Source organism: Notothenia coriiceps, unplaced genomic scaffold (assembly GCF_000735185.1).
Source record: "Notothenia coriiceps isolate Sejong01 unplaced genomic scaffold, NC01 NC01_scaffold00027724, whole genome shotgun sequence".
NCBI classification, from domain to species: domain Eukaryota; kingdom Metazoa; phylum Chordata; class Actinopteri; order Perciformes; family Nototheniidae; genus Notothenia; species Notothenia coriiceps.
Window position 1 is genome coordinate 1 of NW_011360425.1, and position 14,044 is coordinate 14,044.

The 14,044-nt window shown below is 39.2% G+C and overlaps 1 protein-coding gene across 2 annotated transcripts; it reads right to left on the minus strand.

Annotated features, from left to right (window-relative positions):
* Nucleotides 1–2,791: 2,791 nt before the first annotated feature.
* On the minus strand, nucleotides 2,792–13,383 carry LOC104957780 (RNA-binding protein with multiple splicing-like). Of its 2 annotated transcripts, none has more exons than XM_010785441.1 (8): nucleotides 12,890–13,383; nucleotides 10,136–10,213; nucleotides 8,803–8,841; nucleotides 8,489–8,578; nucleotides 7,345–7,495; nucleotides 6,502–6,650; nucleotides 4,779–4,851; nucleotides 2,792–3,866 (listed from the first exon to the last, which is right to left on the minus strand). In XM_010785441.1, exons 1-7 carry the CDS (start codon nucleotides 13,145–13,147, stop codon nucleotides 4,786–4,788), a joined length of 831 nt encoding a protein of 276 aa, XP_010783743.1. In that variant the 5' UTR covers nucleotides 13,148–13,383; the 3' UTR covers nucleotides 2,792–3,866; nucleotides 4,779–4,785. The 2 variants fall into 2 exon arrangements, with proteins under 2 accessions (XP_010783743.1, XP_010783744.1); XM_010785442.1 differs by having other exon boundaries at nucleotides 8,489–8,551; nucleotides 12,890–13,381.
* Nucleotides 13,384–14,044: the final 661 nt, after the last annotated feature.

Consider the following 14,044-nt stretch of genomic DNA (forward strand, 5'->3'; position numbering starts at 1 on the left):
GGCCGTTACCTACTCTGAAGGGAATGATGACGTGTATTTACGCTCAGATTTATTCTCTTCGTTTGGTTACCCTGAACTCCATTAAATCTCTTTGGGAAACAGATCTTGGGGAGGAGACTTCTGAAGAACTTTGGTAAAAAGCACTCGCTAATGTACATAAATCTTCTATTTGTGCTAGACATGGACTGATTCAGTGCAAAGTAGTGCATCGTACACACTTTACTAAGCTCAGGCTCTCTAAAATATATAAGGAGGTGGACCCAACTTGTGACAGATGTAGCCAAGCATCGGCGAGTCAAGCACACATGTTCTGGTCTTGTCCGGTCTTACACTCTTATTGGACTGACATCTTTAGATCACTGACAGAAATCACAGGAAAACCGATCGCTCCTAATGCCATGACCGCACCGTTTGGTGTAACCCCACCCACATGGCCACTCTCTTCTCTGGAGACAGCCTTCATAGCCTTTTTACCTTACCAGCCAGATGCCTGATATTGCTCATGTGGAAGTCTCCAACATCCCCTTCAAACACCTTGTGGTTAAAAGAAGTCCTAAATTCAGCCAAACTCGAGAAAATAAGGTGCATACTGAGGGGCTTCCTGGGGAAATTCCACAAGATGTGGAACCCCTTCTACAAGTATATACGGGAGCTGGACATGCCAGATATCTGTACAACAGGGTGGTGGACCTGTGGTGTTAAACTGTGATTAGTGGGCGGCTGACTGACCAACAAGTGCTGGGTTTATTATTTATTTTTGATATGTTTGTTCCATTTATGCACATTCTTTGACCTCTACTTTTGCATTAAGTTATTAATAATGGACTTAGACTCAGAGCCTTTAGATTTATATTTATATTTTTTTTGTTGATTTTTGTCCTGTCGCAGTCCATTTATTTTTTTGTTTCATTTATTTTTTGTTTTGTCTTTGTTTTTTATCCTGTCAGACCCGAATCACATTGTTGTCATCCTAATTTGTTTGCCAACTGCTATTGGGCTGTCTATCTGGCTGTTTGTTTATAAAAAACTAAAATAATTTTTTTTTTTTTAAAAACACTCACTAACCCAGTCCATGTTGGGCCAGCTTGCTCTCTGCAGCTGCTTCATGTTGGTCATGTGGAATCTGGGCCAGTAGAGGGCAATAAAGACCCGCGTTTAAAGATCTCTAGGCCTCTTTGATAGAGCTTGTTGCTGTTTTATTGCTGGTCCAAATGTTTCTGTTCCTTTCAACCGTTTTCAAACACAATTTGCAATAACCTAAATACACTTGTGGCACAGTGTTTTTTTTATTTCAACAATGACACAAAGCACAATTGTGAGTGTCTCCAATGTATGGATTAACAAAAGAGATTATGAACATTGATGTGTAAAGAATATGCTCTCCCATACATTTTCTATTAAACCTACAGTAAGGGCACCAAATGTTTACTGTATTTTCGGTCTACAAAATATGAATGCATAAATGTTATTACATTTGATGGTCCCTCTTTGATATTTGTCTCCTATTTTTAATAGACTGGGGGATTTAGCCATTTTCATAATTTCTTACATAAATGACAGGATACAATTAATTGCAAGAGTCTCTACATAGAACATTAACACTTATGTTGTCCCTTAAATTGTTGGTTTATTGGTAACGCATTTATGTAAAGAAGAGGTCAAATACATTGATATTGTGCTTTGAATACCATTCAACATTCTTGTAGATCATTAGCATTTTCCAGAGAGAGACATCACAGAACAAGGAATTGCAAATATATTAATATCTGATTCCAACACACAGCTTGTGTCTGCAGAGGAAGCAGCAGAAGAAAAGGAAAGGTTCTCGCATCACCATCTTTGCACTCTGTATTGATTTAATGTCAATCCAAATATTCTGTGTGAAAGTTAACTGATCTGTTTCTTCTACAAAAGGGCAAGTGGCTGATTCTTGAGAAAATGGTTTGCTTCTCCTGAATCATCTGTTAGTTTGGGATTTAACAGCCTACAATTTATGTATCAATTCATCTCCATTAATGCATCAAAGTTCCCGTTTATTTGTATTTCTTTTACAGATTTGATTTATTTGAGGATATGTTCTAAAATTGACCAAAAGACCAGTTTCTCATTGTTTAGAAAGAGATCTTTAGACTGTTACTCAACTCAAAACGCAACTATATACAGTCCAGTTATATAAATCAAAACCAGCAAATAATCACATTTAAGTTGATGGCAAATGTTTGACAGTTTAGGTTCTAGTCAAAATTATTAAATTGATATGAGGAAATGTTTTTTTTAATCTCGATTAAATGGTCAGTAAATCTAAAAACAGAGATCAAGTGCCTCCAAAATCTAAGTTATATTAAAGATTGTACAATGCCAAAGTTCCAGTCTATACTCACAGTATGTCTTTCAACTCAGTGCAGCCCTCATCATGTATTATGTCCTGTGTATACCGTTACTTAATTGGCACAATATGGACAAATGTTTACAGTTAACCACCAGCACCACTATGATTAGGCAGCTGGTCGTACCGGGGACAGTCACTTAGGAGTCCCCGAGGAGCCGTCATGGTTGGTTGAGCAGAGCGCCTTACCAGCTTATGAGGGCAGAGTGTGGAGGTCAGCATGATGCAAAGCGACACTAATGCAATGGTGCATTACAAATGAAAAGTTGGCATGAATTATTGATGTCAACATCTGATGTGCACAGAATTCACTTCTTGGAGATAGCGTCCAGTGTCAGAGCATTAGTTAACTTCAATTGGCCGCTGACTCACCACAGTGATGAATGACAGATGTCCAGAGAGAAATGCATTCACTTATTTTATTATTCATAAGATGGGAATATTTGTTACATCTTATGCACAGCAGATACAAAGACAAACATTTTTTTTTTTTTTAAACCACAAACTAAATTCCTTCATCACTATTCCTGCTCTCCATTTCAAAATGGACCCCCAAGAAAAATCAACCTTTTACGTTTGTAGTCCACTTTCACATTCTGAAAGATCGTTTTGCAGCAATCTCTTTAGCAGAATGGCACAAGCCACGTTCAGAATACTTCCATTTTTGACAGATTTCCATTTAAACAAATTGCACTTTTTTGTCTTTAAAACTACGTCAACAGGATTATAGGATCAAAAAGTAACACCAAAAACACAAGAGACGACTAAACATCCAACTTATACAGGTTCATTATTTTAGTTGCACAACAATGCATAAATATACATTACGCAAAAAAGTACAGAAACTTTGTACTTTTGTTTGCTCAAATAATGACAGACATTGATATGATCATAAGGACTGGGGTTGTCAGAACGTAGGGAAGCATTCACAAGGTCCATGCGATGCAAGCCATTTACACAACAGCCTAGCTTTCACAGAGGTAAGACCAAGGTTCTACAGGAAAACAAAACATTTAGCTGTCTAGGCCAAAAGGTAAAGCGGCAACACAAACACTAAGAAAATTAGGCTACACAGAACTCTGCGTTCTAAATTCATGCCAAAAGGACTAACATGCAATGACTCTTAATGCTTTAAGCCTCCCAGGACCAGCGGTAACCCGTGGAAGGACTAGCTTAACAACAATTACTTCAATTAGTTAATTTTCCTCAGCAATTATGATCCATCGAGTTTGACTAGGCTTTGCATGAGTTTTTTTTTTTTGAAGTGCTAAGATGGTACCGCCATAGTTGCCAAGGATAAGCTCAGATTGTCGACAGCAAGATGGTTTCAACTCAAACCCCCCCCAGAGATAATCGGGAGGAGATATAAATACTGTTTGTTTATAGTAATGCACACTTGTCCATTAAATAAACCTGATTAAATTAATGAAGAGCTCGGCAAACCTCACTTCAGCTGGACAAAGGTGTGGTTTCCAGAGGCCTGAAGGAAACAGAAAACAAGATTTAGTCTAACCACATCAATAAATCCATCATAAATAAAAACACTTAAAGACCAACAATGCTAGTTTGTTTGATACTCTACTTAAAACCAATTTGTTTCCATTGAATTAACCAAGATTACTCAGGAGTATAAAGTGTTATTTGGGGGAATCCATTTAAGTAGCAGATTGATACTATACTAATTCTATTAAAATGTTTTGTGTGCTGGTAAGTGTTTCATGGCTACAAGATGGTAAATGTGTAATTAATTAAAAATCTAAGCTGACTACAGCTTTATGGTAATGAATGTACATTAACAAGTGAAACAGTGTGACTCAAAGAGGTTTTGAACAGAGGTGTATCTAATAGAGGAATACGTTATAAAAAAAAAAAGCTGCATTACAAAATTATAGAATATTGGCCTGGAAGAAAAAGGATAGTGGGGATCAACAAGGCATCTAAAGCACAATCGTATTCCTCTGACAGAGCTCAACTCTTGTCCAAAACAGTTAAAATGAGTCAAGAGCTTTCATTAGAATGAGCACTGTAGTTTATTCTGCAAATTCGGATAACTGATAATATTACCCAATAAAAAAAAGGCACAATTTAATCCCGCTTGGGTAAAGTTTGATAAGATATGCAATAACTACAAATTAAAATACGTATTCATTTTACATCTTGAGGGGCTGAGCACCAAAAGACGAGGTTGGATTTGTTGACAAGAGAATACCCTCTAACACCAAAGTTGTTAGTCATTTTAATTTATGTTTACTCATTCTGTAGTTTTCAGTCAAACATTGTGTTAGTCTCATTATGCAGGTTTCAGTTTGAACGACATCGGGTTAGCAGTTAGTAGATGGTGGGTGGGGGTTGGGAAATCTAAAAAAACACTGTTGTTTCAAAGGTTACTCACTAAATATCTAACAAAACTGCCGGGACTTCCATCCAGGCTGGGAAGTCTCAGAGGGAGTAGGGTACCAGCGCATCTGAAAAAAAACACAAACGTGTTTATGTACAGCAGACCAAACCAAGCTTCAGTGTTACAATTCAGCAGATTAAACACACTTTGAATTTTACTTTTGAACAGCAGGTTTAGAAAGATTGTCCTTTTAAGCCCTGGTCAGAGAAGCCATGGGAATGTGGGTCATAGCCGCTCATTGAGGACAATAGTCCTTGAGTAATTAACAGGCACGGAAATGTGGAGCGTCAAACCTCTCCATGTGTTAAACATTTGCACGGGGTAAGAGCTGGTACCTTTCCATACCTATGAATAAACCTGTGGCAGAATAAGGCCTCACATTTATACAAACTGAATAAAAAAAGACGCAGGCCACAATAGATTTCCTAGACACTTACACACTTACTGCTGTGTCATACAGTCAAACTAATAAAGCCAAGAGTCAGTGGAAAGAGAACAGGGCATTTCAGGGATCCTTCACCAGATTGCAATTAAAAAGGCTTTTCCCCCTTTGTGTGGCTACAGTCAGCTTGCGTTCCAAAAGAAACGTGGACAGTAAGTTGGCACCTCCAGAGAAGGCCATCAGGTCCGACAATTTCTCCAAGCAAATACCTCGCATTCCGCCGCCTCTTATGCCCGACAAAATGGTCCGTGTAATAGCTACCTACTTTGCAGTGTTGCACTCCCCTGTGCTCTTACATTGCTGCAGGAAGTTAGATCACAATGAACTTTAAATGACCCAACAAGGGAAATATTTTCCATTGCTATTGTTACCAAAAGCCCTGCCCACTGCTTTGTAGTTTGCTGCATTTAGACTGCGATTATCTTGGAAAGTAAACACTTTGTACACCTATGTTCTAACTTTCAGCAGCATGACCCTTTAATACAATGTTTAACATTTATTTTGCAAACCAGATCCAAATCATGAATTTAAAATGTTATGAATTCATTTTCTAAATGCAAATCAGGTATTAAACTCCATCTCCATTAAGGTAAAATGTGTACCTCTCTTAAACAATCCTACTTTATTGGTCCACACTGTAGTGCAGACCAAATCATTGGTATTTTACAAGTGAGCATCAGTTTTATCCTGACGCACACAGATGGGACAGTGATTAACAGAGCTCCATTAAAGGCTACATTTATCCCGCCAAGTCTGAGGTTTGGGCCAAACACAACCAGATGACTAAACACAAAGAGGGGTTTAAAGCAAATGTGTGGTATGCTAAGGTTATCCTACATCAAAGAATATACACAACACATCACTTCACTGATAGCAGGACAGCAGTCAATACATTTTTCATTTCTAAATGACAAATCTTTGTATTACTATATAACTCAGGGTTGTAACAGCTCCCCGTTTTGTGATATTTAGACTGTGCACATGTTTTGCAGAAAGCCGTGTTCTGAAGACTTGCTATCTGGGTTGTATTCAGCAGGACCATCCTTGGTGCTGTAATACTTGAGAGGATAACTGTATGGTTTCAAGAATCTGAAGATCTGCTTTTAACAGTGCACCATGCTGTCAAGTTTTAACTTGCAGGGGTGCATCTTTAAACATCTCATTTTAAGTTGAAGGATTTGGTTGTACCCAGTTCTACACAAGATGTATTGTGAGACCTGAACGTCTAATAGAGGAAGAAGGAAGAAGAGAAACACACACTGGTTGGTCCCTCACCTGGGCGTGGAGGGCTGCAGCAGCGGCAGCGGCCGCTGGGTAACTAAAGGCTGCATGAGGGAGACCTGGGGCCATCTCTGTGGTGTACAAGGGGTAAGGAGTCCAGGCATCTGGAGATGCTGGGATCAGTGCTGCTCCTGTCAGATCATCTGAGGAAGTACAGGGCGGGAGCAAACAAAAGCTGACTGACCTACTCTTGAACATACAGGCTTGCATCTTGTGAGCAATAAAAACAGAAGCTAAAAATGTAAACAAGAATGAAAATGTGTCATCATTGCTGCAAAAGGGGAGTTTGGTTACTTTGTCAAAATAGGGCTTTAAGCTTTATTACCGACAAATCTAGTAGTAATAACTTGACCTGTCACTAGGATAAAAATGTGCTTACAACCCTGAAGAGGTGCACTCTATAGCTTCTAAATTGTTTCTATGTGGAGCACGCCAAAATAAATTTGATAGTTAATAGACCTGCCGATCTCCCTTTGCACAGTGTAATAAAGCGTTCTGCTTTTTGCCACAATGAAATCTGGTCTGAATGTAGCTTGAGACTTTAATGAACCATCACCTGTCCAATACAAAAATTGAACCGTTGTTTTAGGTAAGGGTCCCTGTGAGAGTTTTTCAAAATTTACAGAAGCAAAGCGGGCGTCTTAAGAGTCGAGATGACACATGCATGTGGTGGTGAGTTAGTCCTTAATTAGTAAGATACTGTTTTAATTTCTGCCCATTTGTCTTTAATACCACAATATTCTGAGACAAATTTTAAAAAAGGGTAATTGAGTATACTGGCATTGCCAAGGTGAGAGTGGATGAGAGAGCCTAGAGTGGTGCAGCCGTACAACTTACATGGGTCCCGTGCAATGAAGTGTGCTCCTAGAGCAGGGTGGATATTTGTGGGGTTCGGTGTGGCCATCAGCTTACTCTTTGCCATCTTCGTGTTGGCTTTAGCAAACTCTAAGCGCAGGGTCTGGGGACTTTCGGGGTCAAAACGGATACCCTGGGGGAGAGACGGAGGAGGGGAGGAGGGGGACATAGTATTGTAAGGGAGGTGGGCTGAGTTTGAGGGGCTGAAACTCTGTAGTCTCACATGGCCTCCTTTCCTAAAGCCGTGTTTCAATACTCGGGATGTATCCTTCAAGCTTCCCTTGAGCTAAACATTGTTCTATCCTCCGGTGGCATAGTCAAAATAACTGACTGCTTTCTCTGAACTTAAACTGTTCATTAAAAGGTTTTGTCATAAAAGAGGAGAAAAAAGGGCAGGCTGAAGGATACTCTCCTGAAGTATTTCAACATGAGTGCATCTCTTTTTCCTCCTGACAAAATCAAGAGCCCATGCATCTGAAGAGGAGCCAGGAGGAGAGGGAGAGGAGGAAACGGGCTGAGACTTTTGAGATTAAATCCTTTTAGGGGGTTGAACCCTGCTTGTGTTCTTGTGCCCTAAGCGTTGTGCCCACATGCAGGTGAGTAGTTTTTTCGGTGTGTGTTTGTGTGTGTGTGAGACTGCTGGTGTGTCTAAGATGCTGGTGATGCTCATAAGAAAGGCTAGGCTATGAGAGAGAAGTGTTAGATATTGCAAGATACGTGGGCTACTGAGTGACAAAATAAGAGGTCACTCACTACTGAAGATTTGTCCAAATAACACTACACATGTGTCTGTGGAACAAGTATTACAGTAAAGCAGTGATGTGCAAAATGAGGAAAGCTATACCAGACTAAGAAGGGATGTGTATCAAGGTCAAAGTAAACTACCGTAAGTCTACGGGATTCTGGCCTCTTTCCAAAAATGGCCCTGCCATTGAATTATAAAAGACAAAATGGGTTGACTTTTGAAAATCTTTTGTAGGAAAGAGTTGTTAAAGCTCCCAATGTTTTTGTCTAGAATCAAGCAAAGGTTAGAAAACAACTCGAAGACAAAAGCAACAAATGTAAAAACAGGGGTGAAATACAACAGACCAATAGAGGAATTGGATAAAAACAGGGCTATGCTTACATTCAGAGCATTTTTCGCAGCTTCAGCTCCAGAACGACTGTCAAAGGTAACAAACCCGACAGGCTGGAAGGCAAAAAGGGAAGAAACACACTGAGAGCTGACATAATTAGAAGAGCACCTTAACATGCAAGAACCTGCATTTTTCAAATGTCACATTAGATATTAATATACATGATAGAAAATAAATCATGCATCAATCACATCAGCTAAACAGTACTGAGGTAATGTTAAAGTTAAAGAGCATGACTGGACATTTGTTTAGTATTTTAGTACAGCATTAAAGCAATTCCTTCTACTGATGGAAGGCCTCTCACCTGTTTTGATGTTAACTTAATCAGTGACCCTTCATAACCCTGCAGGGAAGAAAGATAGCCAATTATCCACCCTGGAGTCACATGCAGGAAGTCAGGCATGAACACTTCTCGCTACATCAAGAGGAACCTGCTTGTGTTCACCGTCAGTTTGAGCTCAACAGGCCATCACGGGTCCTATTGTGTACTTCCATTTGATGTGATCAAATGGATCGAAACATGTACATTTCATACAAAACTAATTTAACTGCAAATACCATTTTAATATCCTGAAAACTAAAAAAGAAATTAAGAAAAAACTTTTTTTAAGGGGACATTCTCTCTTATGAATGAGTTTAGCCATAGATTAGACATGACTTCTAAAAGAAATCCACTAGTTTGAAACCAGATTAAAAACAGCACAAGTGTTGGTCAAAACAGGAACAAATTCCTGAAAAATGAAGGGGAATGTTGCGTAAGAAGAGTATTGATAAATGGGATCTCTCCTGATCCTGATTTACAGCCATGGAAAATAAACAACTTTCACTGGCTGTCATAAATCTTTAGAAACAATCCAAACCAGATTTAGCTTCAGTTATCCAGACACAAACAATAGGTAGAATACAAGCAATATTGAAAGGTTTCTCTCTAAAATAAACTAAAGCATTTTAATTTGTATAATCTGTATCCCTATTAGCCATCTACAGAAGCAAAGGACAAAAAGTAAATGAGTCTTACAACAACTTGTGTAAACAAAACATTTCAGTAGTTTCACAATGTCTGAATGTTACGTGAGGAAATAAATAAAGTTTCCCTACACGGTGGGCAAGCTGGGTCACGGAGAGGGTTTGTTGGCCAATCGCAAGGGCTACTCATTTACACATTCCACAAGATCATCCATGTGCGAGGGATACCACTTCCAATTTGGTTAGTTAGGACACGGGTGGGAGGGGAGTTTATGGAACTGGAGTCCAGTCAAAAACAGAGCAATGGACAAACAATGATGTGGCCTCATTTCCATATATGCAAATATCTGGACGTCCATAAACAGAGGGGTTTGTTTGATTTCAAAAGGAGCTCTGATTAACTTTTTACAGTGTGCGCAACAGGCAGTAATATAACTGCATCATTAAAAGTGGTCTTAAAATAATATCCTGTACAACGGAAAACGGTTGCCTCCTCAATAATAACAAATGTTTAAACTCTACCTTCTGTGCAGATAATCCTTTTTAAAAAACTTTCCTAAATCTTCTCCAGCCCTTCAAAAAACATCAGCCTTGCTTTACTTGTAAGGTACTTGAGATGTCCCTTAAACAACCTGTATAGCACCCAGAAAAAAACTCATGTTGTTACTTACCTTAAAGGGTCTGAAGAGAAGGTAAAGCTCCCGTGGTTTAATGTCCACTGGAAGGCCACTGACAAACAGTGTTCTCACCTGCAAAAAGAAAAGCAAAATGTACATTTGTCAGCTGGAAGCAAAACATCTTAATATTCTGTGTATCTTTTATTGGTGTCTTTATTCTCTAAAGACCAGCATGTTGGACTTTAAACCGTGAGCTGCAATTTATATATTAAAAAGCTCCATTAATAACCAACACTTATGGATGGATATGTGTTAATGGAAATGGATTTGCATTCTATGTTAATGGCATGATTTCTGGGAAAAGGATAAACCAAACAAGTTTTAAGACTGACTTTTTAGAAAGTAACTGCATTCAAAACAAGAACCTACTTAGACTTATGCTTTGGTTGGCTGCATATTTTATTTTGTATACATTTGGGATACAAGACCTGAATTCTTTATATATATTTTTTTAGAACAATGGGTTTATTTTGCTTTGCAACACCAGTTAGAGTATAAAACCGTTTTAAATGCCTGACCATGAAAAAAGAAAAGTAAAACAATGCAACATTTCTTTAATGTTTTGTAATCCCGTATATACATTTGCCTTGCTCTATACTCTCACTAAGACCTCCTGTTTAGCTTGGTCAACTATGCTTGCATGATGTGCATGTCACCTTGTGTGCTCAACTGTCTAGCTAATGGCCGCGGCTCTTCACTGCACATAAAACAAGCGGAGTTGTGGCATAAACTTGAACGGCCTCCTGTTCCCTCCCAGGTCAACACCGTTAGCCTTGTCAGAGACTTTGTTTGTGCTGTTAGCACTGTTAGCTGTTAGCCACCAGTTCAGCCTTCTTCAAGCTGAGAGCGGTGTGGAGGCAATCCCAGCCGAGAATCTCAATCATAGATATGCTTTAAGTTTGAGCCTCACAAAAGATGGAAAATTCCCTCCAAGATGTGCGACGAGCAGCTCCATAGCCTGTCCTTTTAACCATCTCTCGACCCTTAGATTTATCAAGTGACCCCTTGGCTGGGTTCTGACCCTCAGATTGGGAACCACTCCTTTAAGAGGATTTTAAGTATGTCTCAGATCTTATCAATTGTCTTTAAATCCAACTTGTGATCCTCAAGCATGTTACGAGACAAAAGGATAAACCTAAGAGGGTCTTCATCCTGATAGGAAACCCTGGAATGGCACTGAACAGACATTGAGAACTGATGTAGTGTACAGTGCGGAGTGGCCAGGGAAATAAACAGTGTAGTGCGGGGCCGATTAGTTCCCAGCCGGTGGGGAGGCCCTCACTACAATGGGGCTGCCAGACGAACAGCACTGGACAACAGTGCACAGCGTGACACCATTTCCTTCCTCTGACCTGCGGCCCCAGCCCTCCGGCATTTTTCAGGTGCCGCACAGCAGCAATTCTCAGCCCTCTACAGCTCAGCACACACAGCGACTGAAGGCCGGCTCAGCAGGACACAAACTCAATGGAGATGTTTTAATTCATCCATCAGCTTCTCATTGACTGAGTGTATGAACCTGAAACACACTGTATTGTTCACAACATCTGAAATGCATCAGTTACAAGGGGGTTTATTTAGGAATAAAAAAGGACGACGATTGATGACTGACAAGATTCTTTATCTTGATCTACCACGTCTCTAAACAAACATTTTAGTGTCCCAAATACATTTCTGGTCTGTTTGTTTAATCTTTGCTCTTAATTACAAGGAGACAACATACAAAAGGACATTAGGCTAATAACAGTCAAGAGGCCGCATGTGGCTTTGTTGTAAGATAATGGGAACAAAGGAGGACCAACAAAAGGCCCTCCACTCCCCTCAGTGTGTCTCCATAAGGAGTCATTAAAGAGGAAATATAGACGGCCATACAGACTTCAAGAGTGGCAGCGGTTAAACAGAACATATTTTAGTTCAATTAATTAGATCAATCTCAACTATTATTATTCAGATAAAAATAAAATAAAAGGGCATTTGTATTAATTTAGACCTACCAAAAAGATGTCATGTAACATTGTAAGTTGTGGCATTTATTTAAGGTTACAGTTTCATGATGACCTCTTCTCAAATATATTTAAACCTGCAGCATTGGTGTGACCATCTTCTATTTGCAAACAAAAATGTCCCTTCAAAAAACCTGATGCTCAGGAAAAGTAAAGAAAAAAAGTGCCATCATTGGGAAATTAGGAGAGTCCATAGATATATGTTTTTTTAAATGCAGATGGACTGATGTCAACCATTTAAAGCACGTTCTAAAAAATACAATATAGGCCTTAATATTAACCCACGTTTTAAGGAAACATAAATCCTCTACCTTTTTCGACACAAAGAAACACTTTTAAGTGAAATTGGGTATTGAATAAATCATTAAAAGAAAGGAAAAAAAATAAAAGGGTTAAGAGCCCAATTGATTCATTTTAGTTATTTGCTGTAGGCGAATCATTACGTATCTGGTGAGATAAATCAGTAAAAAAAGAAGATGCGTCATAAAAAGTTACAGGAATTGGCAAATTGAAATTACGTGTGTATTATAAAACAGATAGTATTAAACAATGCGGTAACTTCCACTGGAAGTGGTTTCGCCCCTTTAAATCGCGCCTGGCTTACTTCCTTCCAAAATGACACAGAAGAGCGAAAAGCCACGATAAACTCAAGTAATTTCAGCCAACACACAACTAAGAAAAGTTACAGCTGTGGCTTAAAGGGTCAAAGTCCGGAGCTGCGGAGATATTCAACTTTGTGTAAACTCACCTCCTCTTCGATGGAAACATTGTTGTTGGGCTCTGCGTCAGCCTTGATACTCATGTCGGTGGAGGCTTCAACTGCTGCTGCACTCAGTATCAAGTCTTTCCTCGTCGAGTGATATTTCCCCCAAGTGCGGCTGAAGCTGCAGTGAAAGTCCTGGTGGCTTTTGAACTTAGGGAGAGAAGATGTGCCGAGGTGAAGTCGTGCAGACGAGGACGGAGAAGTATCCGAGGATATCTTAGAAGTATTGCGAGAGAGAATCATTCATAAAAGGTTGGAAAAGGAAAGAAAAGAAATACAGACACGCGCTAAACTAAAGGTGAGAAGGTGGTTTTGTGCTCCGTGTGTGAGGGTGAAATATAGTGGGAAAGAAGTGCGCGTAAAAAACAGAAAGCCTCTGCGGTCACATCAATGCCCTCAACAGTGGGATTGTGCGGGGGAAGAACAAGTAGGCTAAACTTTTCTCATTGGAGCGCGTCTCTCTCTCTATCATCCACCTCCTCCTCCTGCTTTTCAATTAGGTCATCAATTATGTTGGAGTCTGCTGTGAGCCGTAATCAGGCTGCATATCCGCCTCAGCTGCTGCAGGAGACCCGGCCCCTCCGCGCCGCATCACCGTTACTATGGGACCCGGGCAGCCAATGGTAGTTTATCACACATATTTAAATTGCCCTAAAGTAATACAATATTATCATTATTATTCATTAATGGAACTTTTTTTTGTTTGGTTTTTTAAATGTTCTGTTTGAATCTGTCGCCTTCAACTTACTTAACACCCCCCAACAAATAAAAAATAAAAACTGATAAAAGGTGTCTACCCCAGAATTAAATATATAGAAACAATATTTCATATTACTGGATCTTCTACTGTTTCTGTGACAGTATAGCATCACACTGACACAAACTTTAATTTATTTCAATGTATTTTATTGTTTACATCTGTGGTAAAACCCACTTAATAAACACAAATGTAAGGGCTATTTTAAGGGTATTTTAAGTAAACTCAAATCAATTTTTTTATGCGACACCTTTCACTACAGGTTAAAGGCCTTTGGCCTTCATAAATAAACATATGCATTTACATATAGGATTATGATTTATTGTTGTTGTGTAGTTATGTCTAACATCATTACACTAGTACTGCACTGTTCCAGTATATCA